Source organism: Meleagris gallopavo, chromosome 1 (genome assembly GCF_000146605.3).
Source record: "Meleagris gallopavo isolate NT-WF06-2002-E0010 breed Aviagen turkey brand Nicholas breeding stock chromosome 1, Turkey_5.1, whole genome shotgun sequence".
Lineage (NCBI taxonomy): Eukaryota > Metazoa > Chordata > Aves > Galliformes > Phasianidae > Meleagris > Meleagris gallopavo.
The window spans coordinates 62,481,736-62,507,916 of record NC_015011.2 but is presented as its reverse complement, the minus strand read 5'-3'; the positions used below and the strand labels follow the sequence as shown (position 1 = coordinate 62,507,916).

The 26,181-nt window shown below is 35.7% G+C and overlaps 1 protein-coding gene across 1 annotated transcript in view; it reads right to left on the bottom strand.

Annotated features, from left to right (window-relative positions):
* IPO8 (importin 8) overlaps positions 1–26,028 on the bottom strand; it is a 38,155-nt gene extending 12,127 nt beyond the window's left edge. Inside the window, exons 1-20 of the mRNA XM_019611599.1 lie at positions 26,008–26,028; positions 24,415–24,623; positions 22,121–22,279; positions 21,071–21,227; positions 20,020–20,109; positions 19,129–19,223; positions 18,507–18,591; positions 15,092–15,226; positions 14,296–14,395; positions 12,584–12,660; positions 11,235–11,351; positions 8,106–8,195; positions 7,345–7,510; positions 6,574–6,734; positions 6,006–6,131; positions 4,143–4,209; positions 3,503–3,628; positions 2,918–3,015; positions 1,753–1,848; positions 639–859 (exon numbers count right to left, since the gene is read on the bottom strand). Of these exons, the coding sequence (XP_019467144.1) occupies positions 639–859; positions 1,753–1,848; positions 2,918–3,015; positions 3,503–3,628; positions 4,143–4,209; positions 6,006–6,131; positions 6,574–6,734; positions 7,345–7,510; positions 8,106–8,195; positions 11,235–11,351; positions 12,584–12,660; positions 14,296–14,395; positions 15,092–15,226; positions 18,507–18,591; positions 19,129–19,223; positions 20,020–20,109; positions 21,071–21,227; positions 22,121–22,279; positions 24,415–24,623; positions 26,008–26,028 (2,396 nt within the window). The remainder of the gene's footprint in view (positions 1–638; positions 860–1,752; positions 1,849–2,917; positions 3,016–3,502; positions 3,629–4,142; positions 4,210–6,005; positions 6,132–6,573; positions 6,735–7,344; positions 7,511–8,105; positions 8,196–11,234; positions 11,352–12,583; positions 12,661–14,295; positions 14,396–15,091; positions 15,227–18,506; positions 18,592–19,128; positions 19,224–20,019; positions 20,110–21,070; positions 21,228–22,120; positions 22,280–24,414; positions 24,624–26,007) is intronic.
* Between the last annotated feature and the right edge of the window lie 153 nt (positions 26,029–26,181).

Genomic DNA, 26,181 nt, shown 5'->3' with positions numbered 1-26,181 from the left:
CCTATACATAGCAACAGAAAAGGTCTGAATGTTTGTAATAATATACACTAGTTCTGTTATAATGAAGAAGAGGTTTTTTTTTTTCTCCCCACATTTACCTGTTTTGCACTTGAACATGGAGGGGAAGAGGAACAGACCTTCGAAGATCATCCAGTCCAACTGCTCAACCACTTCATGGCTAACCAATTGTTAAAGCATACTAAAGAGGGCACTGTCCAATGTTTCTTGAACACTGACAGGCATGAGGCATCAATCACTTCATTAAGAAGCCTGTTCCAGTGTTTCACTTTCACATTAAATATTTTTTTTTCCTAATTTCTAGTCTGAATTTTTGTTAATACCAAGTCTGATAGTTTATACTCAAGAAACTTGAAGAATCCTGAAATAGAATTCGTATTGTACTCTTGTATTGTTGCAATTCAATACAGAAAATTCAATACACTCATGTAACTCAAAAGACCAAGAAAAAATAAATATGCATAGGACCCTTATATTAGTATCATAGTAACTAGACCTGGTGTGGATAAATGTTATTTACAACAGACAGGGAATGAGATCTGTTGCATCTACATGACTGAGTACGAGAAGAGAATAAGTCAGAATCAAGGACTTTTAAAATACAAACAGACAATACTTGCCCAAGAAAACAGTCTGTGTCATTCATCCACTGGTTTATGAACTGTGCAGTGATGGGCTCAGGGTTGTGTGGAAATCTGATGTTCTCTAAGGTGTGCAAAAGTAGGTCAGGATTGTAATAGAGTGCAGCTATGGCAACCTGAAGACACATGGTACGAAGCTCGCTTGTTTTAACTCCTCTTGTCAACCGCTCCAGAACGGCCTCCACAAAGAGTGGAATGCACTGGGAAAAGAAAGAAATAGGGAAAAAAGATCAGGTATTACACATGTTGCCAGATTGTAAAAAAGTTTTAAACACATTTATCTGAATTGACCTCCAGGGCTAACTGAAGTCCAGGTATATCCTAAGAATGCATAAGATTCGTTTCCTTCTGAAAAACAACCTTTCTATGAGTTAAAAATTGCCAACGTTATTTTCGGCACAGAGGAGAATATTTGGAGTCATTTGGCAGAATTTTAGTGTGATAAAAGGTTACGAAAAGAAACTGAGGACAGAGATATCCAACAATTTAAAAATTAGCAGGCTTTAGAAACTGAAATGACCTAAATCTGCAAGAAAAAGAAGTGTTTCCTAATAAATGCAATGTGATGTTAGATTTCTTACAAAAGTTTGAAACGAGTGAGGGTTGAAAAAGTGAGTGTGCACATAGCTCTACACAATGAAATAAAAATCTACATATATTTCAATATGTAGGTTTATGCTGTATGTTAGTTAAAGAAGCATTATGAATGTTTCAGTTTGTGAGTTCCAGTTCAGATTATATCAGTTTTAATTCAGTTGTGGTGCTCAGTTCAGTCTTCCACCACACTCTTTCTTCAGTGTAAATGCATACAATTCACTTGAATCCCTTTCAGATTCCACTTAAAAATAAAAAAAGGCAATTGTGCACATCATACTATACCTTTACCACTCAGTTTACAATCATACATACATACATGCTTAATTATCTTCAGCACCAAAAACACTATGTACACTTATTTACACTTTTCTGTATTTCTCCTCATTCCTACTTATTACATCTCCCTAAAATTCTCTGATTCCACTTGCTTTTCACAGGAATTATACACATAGCACTGGAAATCTGCAAAAGAGAGAATTTGTCAAACATGCATCACCTGGTCAATACCCCGTCCTTTGCACTGAAGAACAATTACTTCTAGGAGCTTGGCTGCATGGCACTCTGCATCTTCTCCTGCATCTCCTGTCAATACCTAGCAATGAAAATGGCAATTTAGTTTACTGGTATTAATCACTGTCAACTATGAATGCCAGTGCTTTCGTACATGCAGAAATCAAACCTCCAAATGGCATATATGTATATTCATGCTGTATTTTATGACAAATTAAGAATGACAAATCTCACCTCTACAGGATATAAATGAGGATAGGTGGCTAATGGCTAAAATTCAGAAGAAATTGTTGTTGCTTCTTCTTCATGTTAGTGATATTTATAAGTCCTTTATTTTTTCCTTTTCTAAGAAAATATTCTTATAAATAATCATTGATGTTCACCATGCTCTATTTCTTTGTGACTTCAGTTCTAATAGGCAGTGGCAGATAAACAGCCTGGCAAAGTGAGGACTTACCTCTAGGCTAATTTCAGATTAAAAACAAGATGTGTATAATCTCTCTCCGTACACGTGCATATGCATGAAACTTTTTTCCCAGTATGTTTAAAGCCTATGGACAGTGTCAATCAAACCTGACAGGGCAGCAGAATTCTCAATCACATTAAATCCCCATGAATCTCATCAAAATAAGCAAGTAGATAGATGCTTATAAGCACCAATCTGTGCTTCTAAGACTTTATAATGCCCTAAATGAGAAAAAAAAACTGCAGTATAATCTCATACTTTTCTATGCAGAACAGAAAGAGTATAAAAGGGAAAAAAGAAAATGTATAAAGAACTTCAAATGAGTTCATAACCTAGCTGACAACAAAAGAATCCAATCACAAGATACACAACCAAAAGAAATCAGACATCATTAATTCCTCTGCTTACCAAAAGAGCTGTTCATAGAAGAGTGCCAACACAAACAACAGCACAGCAACTTTCTCCCACACATTTTTGTGCACATTGGTTGTTTTTTGGTGGTTTTTTTTTTTTTTTAAGTGTTTCACTTAAAAGTTTGAAGCTGCTGTGGCGACTCGGAACTGAGACGAGACCAAACTTCATTTCACTCTGAAATGACTGGCCACTACCTGGCATGTTCAGGTCACTTTTAATCTGATAATTAAGTACCAGTGATTAGCACAACAGTAAGAATCAGAAGCCTTACCTTTTTACACATAGCGTAAATGATTTCTAAATGCTTTGGATTAGACAGTAAAGTATCAGTGTCAATGGTCACGTAATTATGCAAGAGAGGCATCATATCTGCAGAAGAGGGAGAGCACAAAAAAAGAAATTACAGACTAATCAATAAAACTGCTAACCAATGAAGCTGCAATCCTATAATGGGATTCATTAACACAGATTCCTGGACATGGTTGGAAATTCAAATATTGCTAAAGTCTACTCTAGCAGAATTCTTTGTAAAGAGCACAATGCAGAAGGCATTCTCAGGAGAAGAAATAGAATGGAACTACATTTTAATTTATGAATTTGTAGTTCCCCTTCAACTATATTTCAGCTTTCTTTTATCAGGACCTCCTCCAATAACCGATCATACTGACAGATTTGAACACACTTCTCAAGCTAGATATGCTCCTGTTATACTCCTACACTACACAGATGGTCAGGGCACAACTCAAGCACCCGATCACTTTACACCAACATATCACATGGAGCAACCTTTGTAAGGCAGGTTATGGAGATGAATTCCCAAACACCTGAAACATCAACAGAACAGAAATGGAAATACCTGCAAAGTATTCAAAGCAATCCTGCTGGAAAACCTCATAGAGAACACCTAAAAGCTGCCACATTTGAGGTGAAATCATCTGGCATGTCAAGCTGTATGCCAAGGAAAGAATTTCTTCATAAAACTCTGGAAAGGAGAAAGATTTTGTAAACAACAACCTGTAAAAAAAGAGTCTCTCTTGTAAATATCTCAAAACCCAAAGCGTCACATAACTATTGGAAGACAGCAATTAGTAACTATGTCAACATGGAAAAAAAATAATACAAATTGGAAAAGACTCTTTTAGACAAGCATTATGTTGGCTGTAGCTACAACAATAAGCATTGCTTCTCATTATAAATACACACTGGGAAAATGTATTAGCAACACATTAAAGACATTGCTTTGACTTACTGCAAAATATTTTTACTTTCTTAATCTACTAATTTCCCCTTCATAAAATAGTAATTGTAGACTTTGTCTTTTAACATAGCTAGCTAGGAACTACAATGAGAACTGCATCTTCTGCTTTTGTGTGTTAAAGAAGCAAATAAACAAAGATGAAGTTCTGTCCAGGATGACAGTACTGTTTGTAATAATTAAAGATTTTTTTCATGTAAAAACCTATAATCTTTTTCTAAAAATTAGCTCCAAAAAATACCTATAACATGCTTCTGCAAAACAAGGCCGATGATCTGCAAACAAATGCTCTCCAGCTGTTGAGTTATCTGAAAAAAAAAAAAAGGATTTTATTTAAAAATCTAGGAAGACAGTAATTTAATAACAATCACATGATTGTGAAGTAAAGTCTCACTGGTGTGAGTACTCAATTTTTCAATAAGCTGTATTACTTTAAAGCTTGTCGCGGCATTTTTCTTTATTTTTAGAATTTTAACTTAAAAATTATTCTGCAGATCCTGTTAAAAACAGTGCCTGTTGTCCTTTTCCAGATACAATGTAAAGAGGCAAACACTGTACTCAGACTGAGGTAATAAGGCCTCAGTCCAAATTCTTTCTTTGAAGAATGGATTGAAAAAAAGAAAGGAAGTGATGCTTTTGCTTAAGATCTATGGAGAGCTTCCCAGAAAGACCAGGCTCAACAAAAGGGAAACATGTAGAATTTGGGAGAAAAAAACTGCACTGAAGCCAGACAAAAGCTATTACGTACAATACAATGGAGTGGGCAGTTTTAAACTGAGAGGATAACTTATTCAGCCTTCTCGTGTTGGTGAGAGAGACTACTTTTATGAATGAAATCAAATTAGGAGAATGATACAGCCACACTGCTATAGTAAAACCTAAGTCTAAGTAAAGCCTAAGTAAAGCCTCCAGTATAGGCATCTCGTGGTTTTGCCACTAGTCATTCATTAAACGCAAAACCTTGCAGATGTCAGGCTTCCTGCATTTCCTTCCAGCAAAGGGCTTAAGCATGTGATCACAGATTCATCCACATACCTTCAGGCGACTGATTCAGACGCATGGCTTAGAGCTGATCATCCTCTAAGCTCTCTGCATAGTTAATGATAAAAGGGAAAGGGATTTCTAAGGAGTTTTCAGCCTCATTTATCGTTTGCATATCATTTATATCACTTCTAAAATGATTTAAGATCCTGAGGAGAGCACTCTGCACAGTATTTTAGTTTGCTCTTCATATAGCAGAAAAACAAGCTGCTAAGCTGATACCATAAATACTCCAGCTCCAAAGGTTTTCCTAGGCTAAAACCTGAAGATCCGTTTCAGATTACCTCTCCTGATGTTCAGTTTAGCTACCAGATTTCATTCTAGCTTTCAAAAGGTGCAAGGGATTCTTGTAAAGGAATGAAAGACGTGTTCAAATCCAAAGGAACACGATGGTCACACAAAAAATACGGATGAATTTTTAAAATTATAAGCTTCATAGTCAGATTTCACATTGGCAATAAAACTTTCTCATTGTAAGCTGAAAGAAGCAGAACAAACTAGGACAAAGCACTTTTGTGCTTTTTGCCAGTTGGGCTCAGATACTGACAGACTTTGTCTCTCTTGCCAGTCACTGAAGTTCTTCCTACCTCGGCCGGCTACAAGCAGAAACAATCTCTTTTTTTCTCTGAATATGTGAAATGTAGACTTGTACCACCAAAAAGACCAATTCCTAGAAATCCTATCCAAGAAACTGCTAGGTGAATAACAAAGTGAGTCACCATTAGCAAAAAGTTACCCATATGCAAAATATTACATCCTAATGACCATTTAACGTTCTGTAATAACTATCCAATGAAGTATTTACCAGAATAAGGGCTGAAGATTTTACACTCAGGATATAAATTCCCTGTAAGGCTGAGAGCAAAGCTGAAAAACTAAGAAAACAGAAATAAACTAGGCTTTAAATTCAAATTTCTCAGAGGTCACTTGGTACTAATTCACCATCCTGCTATAGTAAATGTTCCATTCATGTGAGTCAAGTGATGCAACACATCCACAAAAATGCTTGTTGTCATGAATGAAAGGCATGAAGGAACAAAAGATGTAGAAAAGGATATCCCACCTCCTTGTGATCTTCCACAACTGTTAGGATAGTGTCAATAGTGTGCAAGATACCCATGGCCATAACTGTTTTGTCCTCCACTTCCTCATATTCCTCACTCTGAAGTACTTTACCAAATATTTCAGCCTATGAAAGAAAAACAACCAATCTGACATTCAAAAGACAACTCACATTCTTCATTTTTCATGTAGAAACAAGATAGCTAAGGCAAAACCAGCAGTGCCCTGTCTGTAAGAGCTGTCAGTATTGAAAAATACGCTTCTTGGTTTTGAAAAATGAATATAGAAAATGAATTTTTTTTGAGAAGTCTGGTTATTTTATAACATTTTAAATGTTAAATAGTCAGAACTTGACTCGTTAAAACCAAGGGCAAAATTCAGCATCTCTGAAAGCCTCTGAAAAGGTTTTAAAGATGCTTCAGACTGAAATACAAAGTATGGTGAATACTATAGGTGGACCTTCCCAGGGATTATTTTAAACAGTGTGCACTTCAAACCGAGTTAATAAGAAGTTTACAAAACCAAGCATACGCTTGTGATTGGACAGTAACTTTAGTATTGTCTCTTACCAGGTGTTGTGTCATGTCAACAGCGATGGTAGCTACTTCCTGACTGTACTCACAGATCATCTTCTGGATTACATTTGTAAGATCATCATTTTCTGTCTCTCTAACAATGTGCAAGAGCTCTTGCATAACTGGTCTTACATATGGCTTCACATATTCCTTAGCTTAAAAAAAAAAAAAAGAAGTTAAAACTAAATGAAATCAGTTATCCTTAAATACTAATATACTCAAAACTGCTAGGTAATTGACTGCTCTCCAGTGAAGTAATTTTAAAAAGATTAAAATTCACACATACACAAACAAAAACAAAAAGCCCTACCCAAAGCACTGATACAGCACATAACCAGCAGACTAATGGAGTAAATAGACTGCACATCCTACAGCCATCTACAGAAAACAACCACTGTTTCAGAGGAATACACGCCCTTACACACAGGAAGTACTCATTCATAAAAATGATATAAAAAACATAAATAGATGCTATTTCACCTCATTAAAGGAAATGAAAGATGGATACTATTTACTTAATCAAGTGAAATACTCTGATACCGATTTTGATGCAGAAACCCAACATAAAAACTTGACATTAGAATTCTGGGCTGTATACAGTAGCTAATGAATAAGTGAAGCTGTCAGAATGTGATGAAATGTTCCAAAATCTATGTCTTTAAATGGTAAAAATGTTTAGATAAATCTGCACAAATCTTATCATCGTCTACAAAAATAAAGAGATAAAGAAATCAGTACTACAGTTGATGAATCACTGCAGCCTACCTTGCTCCTGGTGGCTTATTAACATCTGAAGAGCTATGGCAGCTTCTACTTTGACAGGCATTTCTTTATCATCAATCAGGCTCTTCTTTGCCAGCTCTACTGCATTCCTCAAGTTCAGCTCATTGTGAAAATTCAAAGCACTGAATGAATGAAGTACCCAACAGGACTGCATGAAAAAAAGCAAAGGCAAGTTAGGGACTACTTTTCTTTTGATCGCAATGTATTCATACAGTAATGCATAACTGTTTTTACAGTCAGTTAGTTCTTTACTTTCCTTCCCCGAAATCCAATAAATCCATGGGCACAAAATTAGCATTTACAGTTCTGGTCCTTCAGAAGAAAAATATCAGAAAATAAACAAAAGAAAATTAACCATTTGTTTATGACTCACGGGCACTTGTGGATTTTGTTCAAGCTACATTCAAAACTCTGTGAAAATTCTACCTATTCTTCACAGCTGTCCAACAGCTGTAGTTATTGAGATACTAATGAAAAATAATCAAAAAACGGTCATAATTACTGCTCAAATTCTTCAGTTTGACTGAGAATGTAAACAACAATGTAAGAGACCTTCCTACAATTCAATTAACTGACTGTTCAATTCCTAAGTCAAAATGTTGAAAAATTAACGTACAAGATAACTATTTGAATTTTTACAATATATTTGCTTTACTTCTTTCATTGACACTCAGAATGAAGTTAAACTCAAAGGAAAGAAAGTATTTAGCAAATACTAAAGTTGACATAATTCGTGAACTTACTCTAGCTCTGAGGTACCCCAGGTTAGACATGAACAAAGGAAATACATGATTCTGTAACATCAGCTCCATTTGATCCTTGAATACACTCTTCTGTTGGTGAAAAGAAAAATAAATTTTAGAGACCACTCATTTCATATATTCAACTTAAGTCAAAACCATTTTAAATATCTTGATATCTTGAAAAATACAATGATTTGTCTATGAAATACATACGAGGAGGTATGAATCTTGTAACTTTAACTGAGCAAATCTCAAGTTCAAAACCAGGTAAGTAAAAAATCTGTTCATATAATAATCAACTCTACATTACTTTTTATAATACTATACCAGGAATTTTCATTTTCTCTAAAGCACTGTTTCCAGCTCATTTTTATTCTTCAAAATTAATTAGGATGAAGAACCTAGTGCTTTGAGTATTCCTAGAACAGAGTGTATACATAGCTTATGATAAATCGAAATTTAGTATGAAACAGATCTGAGATTCAAATGACTTGCCACTATTATAAGCATTACAGCTAATTATTTTACCACATCACAACAGCTCACATATTTTTATATATTCATAAATATTGCTTTCAATATTGTTATTGATGGAAAAAGAATTCCTTTATGATAGAAATTTCTTTGTCTGGATATGGCCAAGCAGTTGAAACCATTTTTCAATATTCCAAATTTGGCAAATTCCAAGATATTCACAGAATGCCAGAACCAGCAGCATGAAGACTGGGGACTTTCCTAGCACCTACTGACCCAATATACGAGAAAAAAAAATAATAATAATACCAGGAACTGTGTCACAATGTAAAGGAACAAATAAGTGGCTAAGAAGAGGTGAAAAACAAATATGCAATACTAAATGTATCTTAAGTGATCATACTTCACTAATTCATACATCAATTTTTCCCCATGCCTTTCCAAACCTTAAGAGAGGCAGAAGAACTGGGAAGAGGAAAAAAGAAAAAAAAATACAAAGAAGGGAAAAGAGTTTTTCCTCTTGTACACATCAGAGGTTTGCATGCACTTAAATGGAGAGTATGTGCAGAACTAGGTAGATAAGCCAGAGTCTTTGTGTCTTCAAGCAACTTATGATCAATGTCTCACTTGACTCTCCAGACAGAAGACACTCACAAGAAAGTATTTTATGTAGAAACAGCTCATGGAATTTTTTCACCTGCCAAATCCCAAACAAAAATTCAGAGTGGAGAGAAGACTTTGGGGATTACTACTCTTTTATAAAATATAACCTTAAGTTTCAAGACAGAAAATTCAAATAGTAGCAGTATAGTGGAATAAATTTCTTTTTTCTCAAGACAAAGATAAATGAAACTCCATTCAGTATGAAAGGCTCCTCACAACATAAAGAATATTCTATTCTTTGTTATACTCCAACATGAACCATGGCATTTGTAATCCAATATATCTAAAAAAAATTTCCAAAAGTTATTGATGTTTCAGGATTTCAGTTTCAGATCAGTGTATTGGTACACTGGTTAAAAAATCTACAGAGAAAGTATGTTGGTGAACCGTTCCTTGTAACATGAATAAGAGAATCATTTAGGTTGGAAAACACCACTAGGATGATGAAGGCCTACCAGCTACCTAACGCTACCAAGTCCACTATTAAACCATGTCTCTAAGTGTCACATACATGTCTTTTAAATACCTCCCTGGGCAGCCTGTTCCAATACCTCACCATTCTTTCTGTGAAGAAATTCTTCCCGGTATCCAACCTAAACCTCCCCTGGTGGACTTGAGGCCATTTCCATGTCCTATTGCTAGTTACCTGAGAAAAGAGACTGATCTTCATCTTGCTACAATCTCCTTTCAGGTGGCTGTAGAGAGTAATGGGTCTCCCTCCTCAGCCTCCTCAAAATGGTGGCAGTTCTCTCAGTCACCCCTCACAACTCTTGTTTTCTACTCCCTTCACCAGCTTCACTGCTCTTCTCTGAACACGTTCCAGCAACTCAGTATCTTTCACATAGTAAGGAGAAAAAACTGAACTTAGTATTTGAGCTGTAGTCTCACCAGCACCAAATAAAGAGGGACTTTCCTCTGGGAAGATCACTTTCCTCACTCTGTTGGCTCCACTATTTCTGCTGCAGACCAGGATACCATTGGCCTCCTTGGCCATCTGGGCACATGGCCAGCTCACGTTCAACTAGTTGTCAACCAACATCCCTCTTTTCTGCTGGATACCCTTCCAGCCACTTCTCCCTTGGCACTGTACCGCTGTGTTGGGGTTGTTATGACACAAGTGCAGCACTCAGCTTTTAGCCTTGCAAGGTTTTGTATGAAGAAACCTACTGCACAAAGAGATAACTCACACAAAATAAATTTTTACATAATTTAAAAAGAAGCCTCGAGCCTCCATTCTCATTCTAAAAGTGATAACTTTTTGGCAGTTACTTTTGAGGTGGAAAGAAGGTGTACTTGGACTCCACAGCCTAAAGAAACATAAGAGAAATTCTAACTACTACTACTACACTGGCCAGCAATAGGGTAGTTCAAATGTGTATTCAAATGTCAAAGAAAAACTGAAATTGTGAAGATACTGTCTATAAAAAATGGAGGAAGGATAGAAATTCTTATTTCCACTTTCCACTGATTTGGAAAACTCCCAGCTAGATGGTGAAATACATCTTAAAGTCGTGCATCCTAGGGCACAAAGGCTGTAAAGCTAGACAAAACATTCCTACAACATGCTAAGCAAACATTTTTCTGGAACCAGGAGGAGCCCACAACAGTGCAAGCTGTTGGGAGGGGTTTCTAAAGAATAATAAGCAACGTTATTGATGGAATGCATGTTTGTTTTTCTTAACACCCTTCCATTTTACTAGTAAAGCATGAGAAGACCAAGGGATGGTTCAGCAGGAAACAAAGAGAGCTTTGGAGAAACTCGAGAACAAAAATCAGCATATAAAATGGGAATACATAAAACCAGCAAAGAATATAAATATTTTTAAAGGAACAAACCCTCAGAATCTTACTGCACATTGCGGTCTTTCTACTGATTCCAAAACACAGTTGTGGGCTAGCCAGACTTTAATAAGCTAGTATATTTTATTGGAAAAATGGAATTGATAGTAAGAATTACAAACATAAACATATTTTACTTATTTACCCACTTACTTTCAGTAAAATATCTGCTAAGGATCCTATAACATGCAAAGCTCCATCTTTCTTCCTTGGATCAATGTTTGGTTCTGTCAGAATCTGGTAGCAATATGCCATCATTTTTGGCAATACCTGCATACGACAAAAAGCACAGAATCTCCTTTTGTCAGTGAGGTATCTAAATCAAATTATTTTCATAGCATTAAGTTTAAAAAATCATATGACTTTTGTAAGTAGAAATCTCATCGTAATCAAAGCAACTGGGAGGTACTATACGTACCATCTTCCCAGATTTAAGAGATTCCTTTTCCAACTTTTCATTCAAACTTCATAAAATTGAATTTATCTCCCTGAAATTTCGTATTAGTGACAGTGATTACAGTATTTTTGTTGTTCTGAGGCAAACCAGAAAAGGTGAGGAAAAGACCCTTCACTTCCCATCTGGTTAGCCCACTACATATATAAAGGCATGCGTGCATGTACATGTATGTATGAACACAAACATATTCAAGAGCAGCTTTGACTAAAATCTCAGATTTATTTTAATCTGTCAATCTTGGCAATAACTTGTAAAGTCAGCTAGATTTGGAAAGGTTTCTTGGCAAAACAAATTGCTTACTATGGTTTCCTCCGACATTATGTGCTTTTCAGAAATGACGACGTTTTGACAATTTGAGTACAAATTATGAAATTGAGAAGGTCAGCAGACACAGATTGCTTTAACAAGAAAGAAACAGAAAGGTCACAGGCTATTTGACCTGATACAAAGACTCTGGTCTTTTCTGAAAATTCATGAAGAAATCGAGCTCCATGTTTATGGCATGTGAAAATGGTTGCCAGAGAAGTCAGTAGTATGAACAATATGCTTTGCAGGGCTAGGCTGAATAATTTTTTTTAGCATATATCACTGTAAATATAAATGGATCTATAGAAAAGTTATGTTCTCATTTAAAGATTAGCTCCATTAAATTCATTTCATTCTTCCTAATTTCATTGTTGTCAACAGGACTTTAAATTACATCAGTGAAAATTAACAAGTATTAGATTCACTTGTGCTGCTGCTACACTTTGAGAATCTCTGAAGAGCCATGGTAGAGCCTGTTCATAAACATGGGAAGCTATTACTACATCTATTCCAATTTGTTTTATCAGGCATGTTAATTTCAGAGCTGTAAGAGGAAACCACTTATTTATTTATACTTACATATTTTAATTCTCCCCAAATTGATGGCATTCAGCCAGGAATGAGTTTGGCCACATATTAGCAAGTAAATTTTTTTGAGATGCTTCCTATAACATCTTCAAATGTAAGGGGAAATAACCTTTTTAAAGAAAGTTCAAGCAAAAAAAAAATGGTTCCATACCTCTTTTCTCTTCTTTGCTGCTGTATAAAGGAGATTCTGTGCTGCTGTTGTTGTGGATGCATAATCCTCAAATACATCTAACATTAAAGATAAATTAATAAACTCACTTTCTGATTATAACATCATAGAATGCTGACAAACCAACTTAAGTTTGTTGGACACGACTGTCTTCAATTAACATTTGAAGAGTCAGACTCAAGCTCACATCACCCACAAAAGCATTTATTTCTTGACTTCCTAATCTACTGGAATAGATTAGGAAGTCAAGAAATCACTCCTTTTATCAAGACTGAATTATTTACTCATTAGTTCTTTTGAGATCATGTATTTAATGCATGAAAAATTGTTTTATATTTGTTGGTTGTTGCTTTCTTTCTTTCTTTCTTTTTTTAATTAAAACCACTATAAGAACACCAATGCATTCCAGTGGCATCTGTATAACATATGTACACAATTTTGGCTTGATTTTATTGAAACCTCATGGGAAACTCTTTGAATAAAAAAAATCCTCAGATCTGGTGTCGTTTAAATTTGCTGAAAGATGAAGCTTTTCAGCTTCTTTCATTACAAGTAAACCTCTTTTAATCGTACTAAAAATATAATTTATATATTGAAAAACAATCTGTGCTGCCAAACGTGTTCTAATCCAAACATCCCTACATAGATTGCATTAAATAAAAGGATCTAGAAAAATAATCCTAAAATGTGTCTAAAATTACACGTTAACTTTTTCTGAGATCTTGAAGATAAATCAAGATTCAGAAATACTACCATTCCTGTTGCAAATCTAAATACTTTTCACTAAATTTCAAGTAAGTGTACATTTATGCTTCTATAATACAGTTCAAATCTGTATTTAACTCTCAGCTACAGATAAAAATAGGGCTCACTGCTTACACAAAAAATAACAGAATTTAGATACCAAAGAATCAGCTACACATTTGTATCCCTGTCATCAACACTATGATGATTAATTGTTTTCTATAACTTTCCAAGATCAGAGGGTTGTCTGTTTGTTTTTTAAGTATTCTAGGACTTTTTACTCACTGTTTCATATGCTAACCAAAATGCAATTAATTAACAATTTCCAAATGCTACATGTCTCTGTGGTGCCTGGCATACTGGAATCTTCCAGATAAATTTGCTATATTTTTTAAGAACCCTTCCCTTTTTCAATGATATGACCCTTTTAATGTGACTAATTACTATAAATTAGTCCAATGTGTAGTACCCAAGATTTTTTCTGTGTGACTTTTGAAAAAAATACATATATCTATTCGTTTTACAACTTAGTAATAACAGTTGGCAAAAGATACCAAAAATAAGAACAATTTTCAATAGAGAAAGAGCAAGTCAGGCCTCTTCTGGTCAAAGTGTGAGCTGCAAGAGCTTGCAGACAGCTGTCACGTTTCCAATTCAGGATTCTAAAACTGGCATTATAGGGAAAGCAAGCCAGTCTACTAGCTGCACTGAGCACATCTGTAGTAGAAAACAGTTTTTAGAGAATTAGTTTACGAGCAGTAGCCAAAAGGCCAAAACTCACTCGATCTGCCTTTTAATTACAGATCGGTGAGATTTAGGAAACAAATTCTCTTCTTCCTATTCTTCAAGACACTCAGAAAGACAAAGACATTATGGTTTCCACGCTATGTTTAGGACTACGGTATACAATTGTGATGAAAACCAAAAGTAACTTCTAACTCCACTGTTACCAAATTTCATGCGGATGTATTCATACGGATCTTCTTGCCACAGCTCTTCGTCCTCGTCTTTGTAGCACATTAGGGAGAATATCACTTCTTCTGTTATACTCTAACATGAGAGGAGTCAAATGTGTGTAAGTACATAGAAAACCAAATTCCAGTACAGATTCTCTTTTCTTTTTGCAACAGATACAGACAGCAGTAATTATATAATCTAACTTTATAATAGTCACCACCACACACAAAATATACTTCAGTACCTAATCTATAAGCAAGAGAACATTGCATTCTGCAGAAGGCTCTCACAGATACAACACTTAACATGAGAACAGGCTTCAACATCCTCCATAACATTCATGGGATTAACAAACTTATATTAACTAGCTTATAATGTAGAGAAAAGAGATATGAAAACCACTTTTCGCTTGTTCTTACACCTACTTATAAAATATATCCCTAAAACAGTTCAGTTCCTCATAGTTCATGATATCTTTGGTGACTGTCTTTGCACTGCAATCAATCATAATTTCCAAATCTATAGTAATTTCTCCTCACTAGCAACTAATAAAAGCCAGAACTTTGTGTCACTTTAGCAAAATAAGGAATTAATGGAACAGAATCCTTAAGCAAGTTGACAATATAAAAGTTAGTCATGATATTGTAAAAAGAACTGCGGTGTGGAAATGTTTGTTTTTTTTTTTTGCCAATGTTGAAGCTGCATGAAAGATCCATGAAACTACAGAAAACTATTTCTTTTATCATTCTGATGACATGCACTGTTTCTGACTGGGCTTTATCCACTGACCTGTATGTGTGGCTTCATTTGCTTCCACGTTACAGAGTGAATGACCCCTTGGTTCAGGTAATTTAATGTTTGCTGAAGAACACGTGGTGCAACATAGTCCTTTTGTCTGTATTGGTCTAAGATTCTTAACAGAACCTAAAGAAATAAAGAATTGGCATTTTTAAATGAAGATGGAAAATTAGCTCTCATACACGGATGTGCAGGACACCTTTCAGTGAATTTCAGCACAGACTGATTAGTTACAAAAGTTCTAGTGTCAGTAACCACTGCAGTGTCTTCGATCCAAAAGTTAGAAATCACTTTAACATTAAGAACCTAAACTTGCAAGCATTTAGGTACATTTACCTTTACTATTAGATCCATCACGTGATCACTTGCAATTGTAAACCAAAAATAAGCATCAGAATTCATAGACTCACAGTTTACACAGGCCTCAGCCAAATTTGGAACAGATACTGAAAAGGTACAGTGATAGCCTGTTGGCATCTAAATCTGTTAATGGAGTTCGTGTTAATTTTGAACAGACAATCCCCTAAAGAAGCCAAATGACTTTGGAAGAAGAGCGATAATAATAGAAACACTAAACTGAAAAAGGAAATTGGGTTAACATCTAAATCTGTGAATCAGGAGATGAAAAAAACCTTAACTTCAGTTGGTTGTTGTAAGTATCAGATAGCATCACATAGCATGCTATCACAAACTTTGTAACACAATGCTTATTAGAAAGGCTTGCTCTTCTAAGAAAAACGTACAGTACAAAGCCACTATTCAACATTAATAGCAAAGGAACTACTGAGCTTTAGTAAACATAAAGAACTGCCACACAGACAAGCAACAATAAAAATCAAGGACAAAGCATAACAAAAGTACTGAATCGTGTTTTCAGAAGAAAAACTCTACTTAATAATTCTTTACAACACTATAGTAAATCTTATTTTGAACAGAACTCCTTCCCTTAGGGGTATTAAATCTGATCTTATTCTTTTTTACAATACACTCCTTGAGCAAAGATTGGCAATATCTCACAGACTCTAACACAATGTCAGCAGTTAACTGAAAAATATGTAACAAAGGCTTAGTAATGTAATATTCACAACAGCATTCTCACTAACTCTGCTGTGAAACGTGCCAAATCAGCATCTACGAGTGAGAAGTGAAAGAAATATGCAGATCATCCAAGACCATTTCTCTTTCAAGTTAAACTGTTCTCCCTCTGCTTCATATCCTGGTCTTTTAAAAGACATAAACTTTAAGTATTGTAAATGACCACTGCCCATGGAAGCCTCTTTCTCTACTCGGGAAATTACTGCAAAGAAATCAGAATTTATATTTGACTGTTTCTCCTTGCTTTTTATTTGATACTTAGCAGTCTCCCCACAAGCATCCTTCAGTTCTTATCATTCACATATTTACAAAGAATTGATACACCAATGGATAAACTGTTTTGATTTGTCAAACTGGATGGAGAAAAGTAATTGTTTTTGCAGACAATCTTGTTATTTTGAAATAGTCTGAATGTGACTTAATAATTAGGCATGATCAATGTGGGTTCATGAATCCTGCCTTAATAATTTGATCTCATTCTATAATAAGGTTCCTCAGCTTGGTGGATAAAAGGAATGCAGTGCATTTAATCTTTCTGGATTTTAGTATGGCCTCTGATATCATCCCTCACATCATCCTTATGGATAAATTGTCCAATTGTGAAATAAAAAGCTTTACACTACACCAGGTGATGAACTGGCTCAAAAGCAGAGCTCTATGAGTTGTACTGAATGGGTCACTAGCAATGTTCTCCAAGGCATAAGTCTAGGGCCAGTCCTGTTTAAAACTTTTATCAATGATTTGGAGACAGGAGTGGAAACACATTCAAAAAGTTTGCTGAGAGGCCTGTTAGTGTTCAAAAAACTTTTGGATAATGCCCTCAGTAACATCTCTAACTTCTGATTGGCCCTGAAGGTGTCAGGCAGTTGGACTAGGTCTCTGTAGGTGCCTTCCAACTGAACTTTCAGTTCTATTCCATTCTAATGAAGTGACAACAGCCTAGCACTCTGAATAAGATGCTAGAAGTCTGAACCCTGAGAAGCCTGCTGATGCCCTGTCAAGGATGTTTCATCTGGCAGACTGCTGAGAAGCCACATCCCTGCAAATACAAATTATCCAAACAGGTGTTACTTAAAAATCAAGAGCTCAGAATCACCAGTAGGAGAGTAAACTGCTCTCTTCTGACTTCTCAGGAGTTTCTTTGGAAAGTGTAACCTAAAAGCCTGCCTGCATGCTCAAAAGCTTTAGTTGAGCACAAAGCTTGGGAACTACCTACCACTCTAGTAATCCAGAATGTAGCAAGCTGAATGAGAAACAAAAGGAGCTGGTCCAGAAACATCTGAGCTTGCAAACCACCACTCTAGGGACTTCCAGGCATCCAATCACTACAGTCACTTCCTCAAACTAGGGAGATCCTGGAAGTCCATTCCCAGAGGACCACAGGTAAGCCGGCACAAAAGCACAGAAAACACTTACAGGCACTGCCTCTCTTCTGTGCCGCTTTATCAAAACTGAACCGTCTCCACAATACCATGTTACACACAAATAATTAGCATTCCCCAACAAAAACAATTTACTTGTCAACTGTGAACATATGCTCTATTTTCACAAAATATGCTAACCAGGTATAAAACATTACTATTCTCCACACATTTTCTAATTTGATTACATCCTCCTGACATAAAACAGGACAGAATCCAGTGTTCCTAAGTCGTCAGCAGCAAAATCACTTACTAAGGAGTGGCCTGATAACACAGCCCTCTATGAGAAATCGTTGCTTTTTTCTGTTATTTATGCATGCTGATAACATTGATATGCAGTTGCTTTTCTCAAAGTTTTCCTGCACAGGTTACCAAATAGCTGAACATTTGTGTGTTATACCTCAGCTAAGTATGGTACTATGATTTCTAAAGAATTTCTCAATCACTGTTGTATGGGAACTGCTGAATCACAGCCTGAACCTCTGATTGATCATCTGAGGTGAGCAATGAGTCAGCCCTGGGAGCACAGGTGAAGGCAATTCACTTGTGCTGTTGGAAGGGGTGGAGCTTGGCTCCACCTCTCCTAGACCCATTTAAGAGCTGACCACCAATAGGGAAGGATCTTTTTCTGGAGAGGAGTTTTACAGTGAGCCCAGGACAAGAGTAAGTGCTCTATTCTCTTTTTGGTATAACAACCTACTTAGCCAAACTCTCTTGTTTATTTCATAATTGTAACATCTGTATATTCATTGATTACACAATTACAATGAAAAATGAATCTGATTCCATTCAGTTTTTCTTTATGAGCTTCAAGATCTGAGCACTCCTGGAAAACAAGATCTTTATTCAGCTAAAATGACTGAATTTAGAAACAAATTAACTGTACTTACTTGTTGTATGCCCACAGCATATGTTTTTAGAAAAAACTCTGAGAATTCAAAATATTCTTTAGTTACATTTCCTGGACTTCCATACCTTTAAAATGAAGAGAAGACAGATATTTACTTACACTGCAAAGAGCCTTCTGTGTCATGAAAATACAGTGTTTTCTATAACACAAGTGACCCTCAGTAGCCTTCTATCCCCAACAAATCCTTTCTGCGGATATTCTACTAAGCCATTATTTCCTACGTAATGCCTCGCTTTCCTTTTCTTTTCTTAGAACCTCATCCAGTGCAATGTTATAGTCAAGTAAACACAGCTGCACTGTTGTCATAAGCTCTGTAATTTCTACCTTGTTGGATTTCTTTTCAAATCTTTCTCTGCCTTTGTATTCAAGAATACAAACAGTTGTAGATGAATAAATAAAATATATATACTTTTCCTTGCTAGTTTCTTGCCAGGTTGGAGAGACAAATCATCTCACTAAGAGTTCAAGCCACTGGCTGTGCCAGTGAAAGGCAGAGGACAGCTGTGGGATTATCTCTTTGGTGACTATGAGCTGTTAAACCAACTCAACGTCAAAGATTTGTAACCCTAATTTAGTTTTCAATCAGCTTCTCAGTTCACTACCGTTCAAAAAGACGAGCTACGATATGTAATGCCCATTTCTTGCATTTCCACCACACCAGCTCTGGTCTATCATCTTCATCGATTTGCAAAGTCTCCTATAAATAAACACGAGAATTTTGAATTAATTTTGTGTATTGTTGAGATAAATTACTTTTTAAACGCTCCTCATTGAGTATACTAATACAAATTTACAGCATTGACTAAAATTTGGCTATGTTAACAGTTCAGGAACTCTACACTATCTTAATTAGCTAATATAAATGTGCATGTGAAATACCTGTACAATGCCCATACTGAAATGTCCAAAATGACACATTTAAAAAACTGAAACTCTCAGATAGACTTGAATAACACACAGCAGTGTCCACTTTTGCTTAAAAATTAAGCAAAACGCTACTCCTCCAAATTCATACACCCAAACCATACAGTAATGCAAAAGCTGTTAAAAATAATGTTAAATAAATTTTCAAAACCAAAGAAAAGGCAGTTATTGCTATACATACATACATGCATGCTCACACATTTAATTATTTGCTTCACTCTTCTTCCAGAGATGTGGATGAAATAAAGAGTGAAACAGGGACAAACAATGGTTTTTCAATGATCTCTTGCTTCTTGAGAAAAAAAGGCTAAAATAATTGAAAGCTTCCAAAATATCATAGACTGGAGTTTTCATATTATCACTATCTCAGACAATCTGGCAGCTTACACGATTCTCCTGCATTTGTCAGAAGAACACTCATTCTAAAGATAAGAATCTCAAACAAATAACATCTTAAAAAACAAAACAAAAAACTGACAAAGAAAAAAATGACCACACTTACAAAACCTTTACACTGACTGTTCCTCAATTGACAAGACACAAGTGTTTTTGACAATACTAAACCTTACAGGAGGTACATTCCTGTCAATGATGGTACGGAAGATCTCCATCCACTGAGTCATAGTTTGGTTATTCACCAACTGGAGTGGCAATGCATACTGAAATTAAAAATATAAAAATAAAAAAACACCTTCATGAAACACTGATTTTTTTTTTTTTCTCTGAAGTGAGTAGGAGCTATTTCAACAGTAGCTACATTTCCAGGAGGATGAGGTTCTAAGCAAACTTAAATTAGTTTAGATATCAATACTACTCCAACTCTATCATTCCTGGTACAATTTGCAGAGTAACTTCTGATTAGATTGTATTTGAAAAAAGTTCCTTGTGTTGAGTACTTGCTAATTCTTTTTGCCTCCTCCTCTTAGGGAAACCAAAAGCATTTTATTAAGAGAAATATACTTCTCATTACTACCTAGATACTATCTAATAAATTTTACTTCTCTACAAAATCCAAAGTAGTGACAATATTCAGGAAAGTGTTTCCAAAATGAAATAGGACCTTTGGAACTTTTTTAAAACCCTTCCATCTAATAATAAATCTTGTTTTCTTTCTCATTCTTTAGAAGTACTTCTTCACCAAACTCACTCTTGTAACAGCCAAACACATCTCTGAAAATGCATGCGCCTCAACAAATAATTTCTCCCAAATCTTTAGAAGATAATGAGAGAAACGCCACCTAATGAAGTGCACTGATTGGCAATTATAATACAGTATGTACTACTGCCATTTTTCAGAGGCTAAGCAGCAGATTCTAGGTACTCATTGTTTATATCAGATTATGTTTGCCTTTATAAACATAGAAACAGTTCTCCAGCAAGCTTACAGACAGGACATGCAGAAATACTTAGATTCATTAAAAATGTAACACTGGGGATTATGTGACCAGTTTTTAAGTGGATAAATCTATAAAAATCACATCTTTATAAAGGGTATTTATTGAACATTACTTTTCCCATCCAAATCAGTATTTTTACTCAAAGACACCCATGAGTGCACTAAAGGGGATTGTTGTACTCAGCAATGTAGAAGTTCTGTTTTTTCTGTACACAGACACCAACCTGAACAAGAGCATAGAAGATTTTTAAAATTTGTTTCTGAAGAAGCACAGAGTAATGGGAATTATCAGGCAGAAGCTGGATCATTTGCTGCTGAATACGAGGCAAAAATATCTGCATTGCTGCTATCAGAGGATCTCGCTCCTCTGCTTTCTTGTATCTGCAAAGGAAACAAAATGTTGGTCAAGGATCTACACACTGGAGACTCTTATATTTCTATTCACCAATAATTTAATTACTGTACCTTAAAACAACTAAAATCCAGCATTCACTGATTGACTCTCCCTCCTCCACCCCCATCTAATAATTCAAACAAATCATGCTAGATCTCTAACATAGAGAAATCTCTAAACAGAGAAATAAAAAAACACAAATGTTATCTTATACAAAAGTTCTTTGCTACTGAGCTAGAAGCTCACAGCAACAGGGACTTGGCTTTCTCTGTCATTCATATCAATGCCAAACTCAAGCTAGGTGGCTGAACAAATAGTAGTGAATCGCCATTCTCCACTTACATTTCTTCTGTGTGATTTATACATATGTTCCAAGCACTAGATTTTTTTTTTCCTAAATGAGAGAGCTCACTGCACTGCAGCTAATTTATGCTTTCCAGATTTAGACTATCAGAAGGATAGTACAGTTAACAACATGCAATAGGACTACGTGACAGCAGTACTGTATTATAACACAAAACTAGAAAATTATTTGTATTCGTATATCCTGCATTTGGGGAATCTTCAAACAAAAGAAGTTATAAGTATTTAAGGAATTTTCAAAGCTAGGGTAAATCAGATCAAAATGACAAAGCTTCAAGAAAAAAAAACAACACTAAAGTCATACAGGTTATTCACTGCTGGAATCTCTGCTTACAACTGATGATATAACGATGATGAAGCTTTCATTTAGTTGCAGGAAAGAATGCATATGTCAATTATTAAATCTCATTCTCTATCAGAATTCCATGTAAAGCTGCCAGTGCTTTTATGAATGTCTCAGTAATCAGATGAGAAACCAAAGTACCGTGTCCTTGTCTACTGATGGACATCAACTTACTCATAAGTCTTCACCAGCTGATACAGGCACAGGAGGCTCCCAAGCCAGCTCCCACTGTTTTGAGACTGCAAGTAGTAGCCTATCTTGTCAACGACCGCTGTCCAATGGCCAGGAAAGTCATGCTTAATGATAGCACGCAGGCACATTGTCAGCTGGGCTCTGTGGCAGGAGGGAAAGAGAAACACAGTAGAAGATAAGTAATTAAGGCACGGTGTTTAATATTAAAGCACAGATCCCAAATCTTGACTTAGTGGCTACAACGTAAATATTGCACCGTAAGTGTCAAAGTGTTATACATGTTTTGATAACACTGAAAGTTAGGGGAGGTGACAGAATTAAAAAAAAAAAAAGTCCCAGGGGATTAACTTTAAGGAAGAACTAATTTCAGAATAGTTTAATCACTTTTTTCTGTTCCTCCTCACTTTCCACAATCACCAGGAAATATCTGAAAACAATTAATTGCACAAAACTAGCCAGCCTTGTATTTTGAAAATGAATGGTTACACTTCTACATACTTACAAGGTTGAAATCAGCCACAAGAACACAAATTTGTATGTTTTTAATTAAACAAAACTCATTTGTGTTATAATCCAAGCCAGAGTTTCCTCTTCAAATTATGATTTTCCTGGGATCTTCCAGAACAGCACTTCACAACTTCTGAAGCATACGGCAGAGTGAGTGAGATAAAATGTTGTATTGTTCCTCTCCCTCCATAAACTCTTTGAAGCCACTCTGGGCAAGACAGAACTGTTAACTGCCTGAAGTGAGATACTGTGACTACAGAGTTTTAGAGGCACTACATAAGAAGCTGTACATACTCTTGGCTCTGCTAAGGAATAAAAGTCTGTAGTAAAGAGTTTATTTGATATTTATCTTTCCTTGCAGTCTAATAGATACGGAGCCACAAACACCAAGTAATTCAATCAGAGGCTCGCAGGCCTCTCAAATTTTGAGCTTTGTATAAACTTGCCTTCCTCCTCAAGCCTTTGGAGTTTGTCCCTGTCGTTGATCTGATTTGTTCTCCTCCCTTGTTCTCACGAGCAAACAGTGAAAAATACTGATATCACAGCATCAGACTAGTCCCAATAATGTTTCTTTGCCATTTCTATTCTCTGACAAATCTGAAGTTCTTAATATTTAAACACCCTATTCCAGATGAATTTTCTAGGGGTCGGTTTCAACTTTTAGGTATAGATGGTCATTGTTATGTCAGAATATTTGGAATTCCACATTATGAAAAAATGCCTGAACTAGTTTGCAAAAAACTTCTCATACTTCCATTATTTTGTGTTCTTTAGTATAAACTCAGCTTTAGAATTATGATGAGATGACACAGTAAGCAACATGCCCTGACTACACTATTACAGAAACAACACAAGCTTCCTTACGCTGTAGGACATCCTTGACAAGGGGTTCCTTTGGTGGGGGTTCTAAACATTAAATGCAGAGGCTTCGGAAAGCTGAACTGCAAAGTGTCTTAGTGCAGGACCATTTATACCCTACACAATTCCTGTCAGATGTTTGTCTAACGTACTCATAAAGATCTCCAGTGACAGCAATACTGTAGCATCCTAACGTATTCCTCTATTTCACCATGTTTCTTAATCAAAGTGTTTTCCCTAATCCTAATTTTAATCTATCGTCCATCACTCCTCTTCCTGATACAACTACTGACAAAGAATACATTTTGGGAACAGAGTCAGTGGAGAGGAAGAGGAAAAGCCAGGAAGATGTTTATCTGTTTTTCAAAAATGCACATCACAGCCTGACCCCTTCTTATCAGCCTCACTCTAATTAACATCACGAACAATCACATATTGCAGCAAATCTGTGAATCTTAACTATTCTTCCAGTAAAAACAGAACAGCATTTTCTTATTCTTTTAACATCTTAAAATCAAGAGTGTCAATATACATTTAAATGCTAGGATTGCATTAAAAAAATGGGAAAGTAACTGAGGTAAGAGCTACTAGAAAAACAAATGGATTTTGAGCTGTAATTTTTGAATGGGTAATTCTGTATTATTGTCTGCCCTGAATCAGCTGTACAGACTGGCTGCCATTACAAGACACTTCCAACTACACCATAAGGGAATAAATCACAGTGCACTTAGCCAAGTTAACACATTTCTGAAAAAAACAAATGCACGTGAATACACTCAAATTGATTATTATTACTATATTTTCAAAAGAAGCACTGACTTCATTTCCTAAGAGATTGAGATTTTCACATCTAGACTGGTAGGTCTGAAAACCTGAGCAATAAAAACACCCCCTACAAAACATAAGAATACCTCACTAAGTCAGGAGAGCGAATTATTCCTTCTACAATGTTATCACGAATCTGCTGCCGATCGTTTTCATGAATGTTGAAAGGAAATACTGCTTCTCCAGGAGGTGGTTCACGATCTGGCCAGTACTGCGTCACCATGTTCTTCAGGTAGATGGCAGCTACGTATAAGAGATGTGGAAATAATAGTTTAGATTTAATTCTAAAGCATCTCTACATTACTGTGCTCAATGTGTAGTACAGTTGAAAAGCAGAACAAAGAACAGAAGAGACAACTGAAAACCTCTGCATGGGTTTGTAACAATTGTAAGAACTAAGAACAGTTGAGAACATTTTTACTCTCATCTAAAATAACTCATCAAGCTCAGTAAGTGAAGCTTTGGAAAGCTCATGTAAACAAATCATTGTACACACAGAGAGGACACTCTGCTTGGGGAAATGCCCAGTATGAAACTGGCACATGGCCTACCTTCTATTCAGATAGAAATGTTTGTTGTGAATTCCCTAAGCTTTATCTCACTGCTAGGATTTCCCATAATCCCTCAGAATTGTTCTGCCTGTCTCATGTGAAAAACCATGCAAAATAAAGTTAATCTTCTATTGAAAATAAGCAGCATTTATGCCTCAGTATTGAAATGCCTGTAGGCATTCTTTAGAGAACATAGGAAATAAGCTGTAAGACATTAAAGTAACATTCTTAATAAACTCTTATCCCTTTACAACTTAAGGCTGATTATTGACTGGGGTTTTAACGTACGAAAAAGACATTCTTGTGCCCAACTTTTTTTGTCATGACAAATTACCAAGTATGAAAACACACAGTTTGTAAAATATTGCATGGGAAGAAGGGAATAAACTGTTCTTCGACTATTAAATGCCAGAATATTCAGACAAAAAAAAAAAAACAACAAAAAAAACAGGTCCAGAAAGATCAGACAAAGACTTTAATTCCCTTTGTCCATAGGTCTTAATGTCACACAGATTCTTGGCTGTTTACAAAAACTTACAGAAACCTGGAGATATACAGATTTAATTTAAATGTGTTTTTCTATTTTATACCTCCATTCTCTAAATAACAAACAAACAAACAAACAAAAACAACAAAGTTTTAAAAAATGGTATTTTTTCCCAAATGAAGGATTAATTTATGAAAATGATCTTATGGAGTCCAGATTAACCAACAAATTTTACCACAGGATGGCTTAAAAATGCCACTCAAAGTTGGATTGTCTTTGAAAATATACAAGCCAGCATGACAAACAGCGTATGTCAGCATGCCTCAACGCACTCAGGAGATTAATAGGATCTGTACAGGAAAAAAAAATACAACCAACAGTGGTTCAATGGGAAATGCTGTTCCATAGGATAGAAAGAGAGCTGTGAATGAAACAGGACTCATCAATTTCTTGAAAAAGAATATTTTGTTAATGTATAAAAAATAACTGTGTAACGCTAGTCAAGGTAGATTGTGAGGATTTAGAATCTGATCTTACACAAATGTACACCCTGCAGTCAGCTGCATTGCTGTAAATGATAACACACACACACACTGAGGCAATCTTTCTAGACGTGCTCAGCCTACAGACGTGTAACTTACCATAATGTGACCTTCCTTCATTTTTGTGAGCAAACACCATAGATATTGAATAAGCCTATGAGGCTACCCTTGATCTACAAACTATGTTTTCATCTTTCAGTAAACTTCACTTTTTCAGGAAAAAGGACTTTAATAGAGGAAAATTACTCAACTGAGATCCACTTTTTTTTTTTT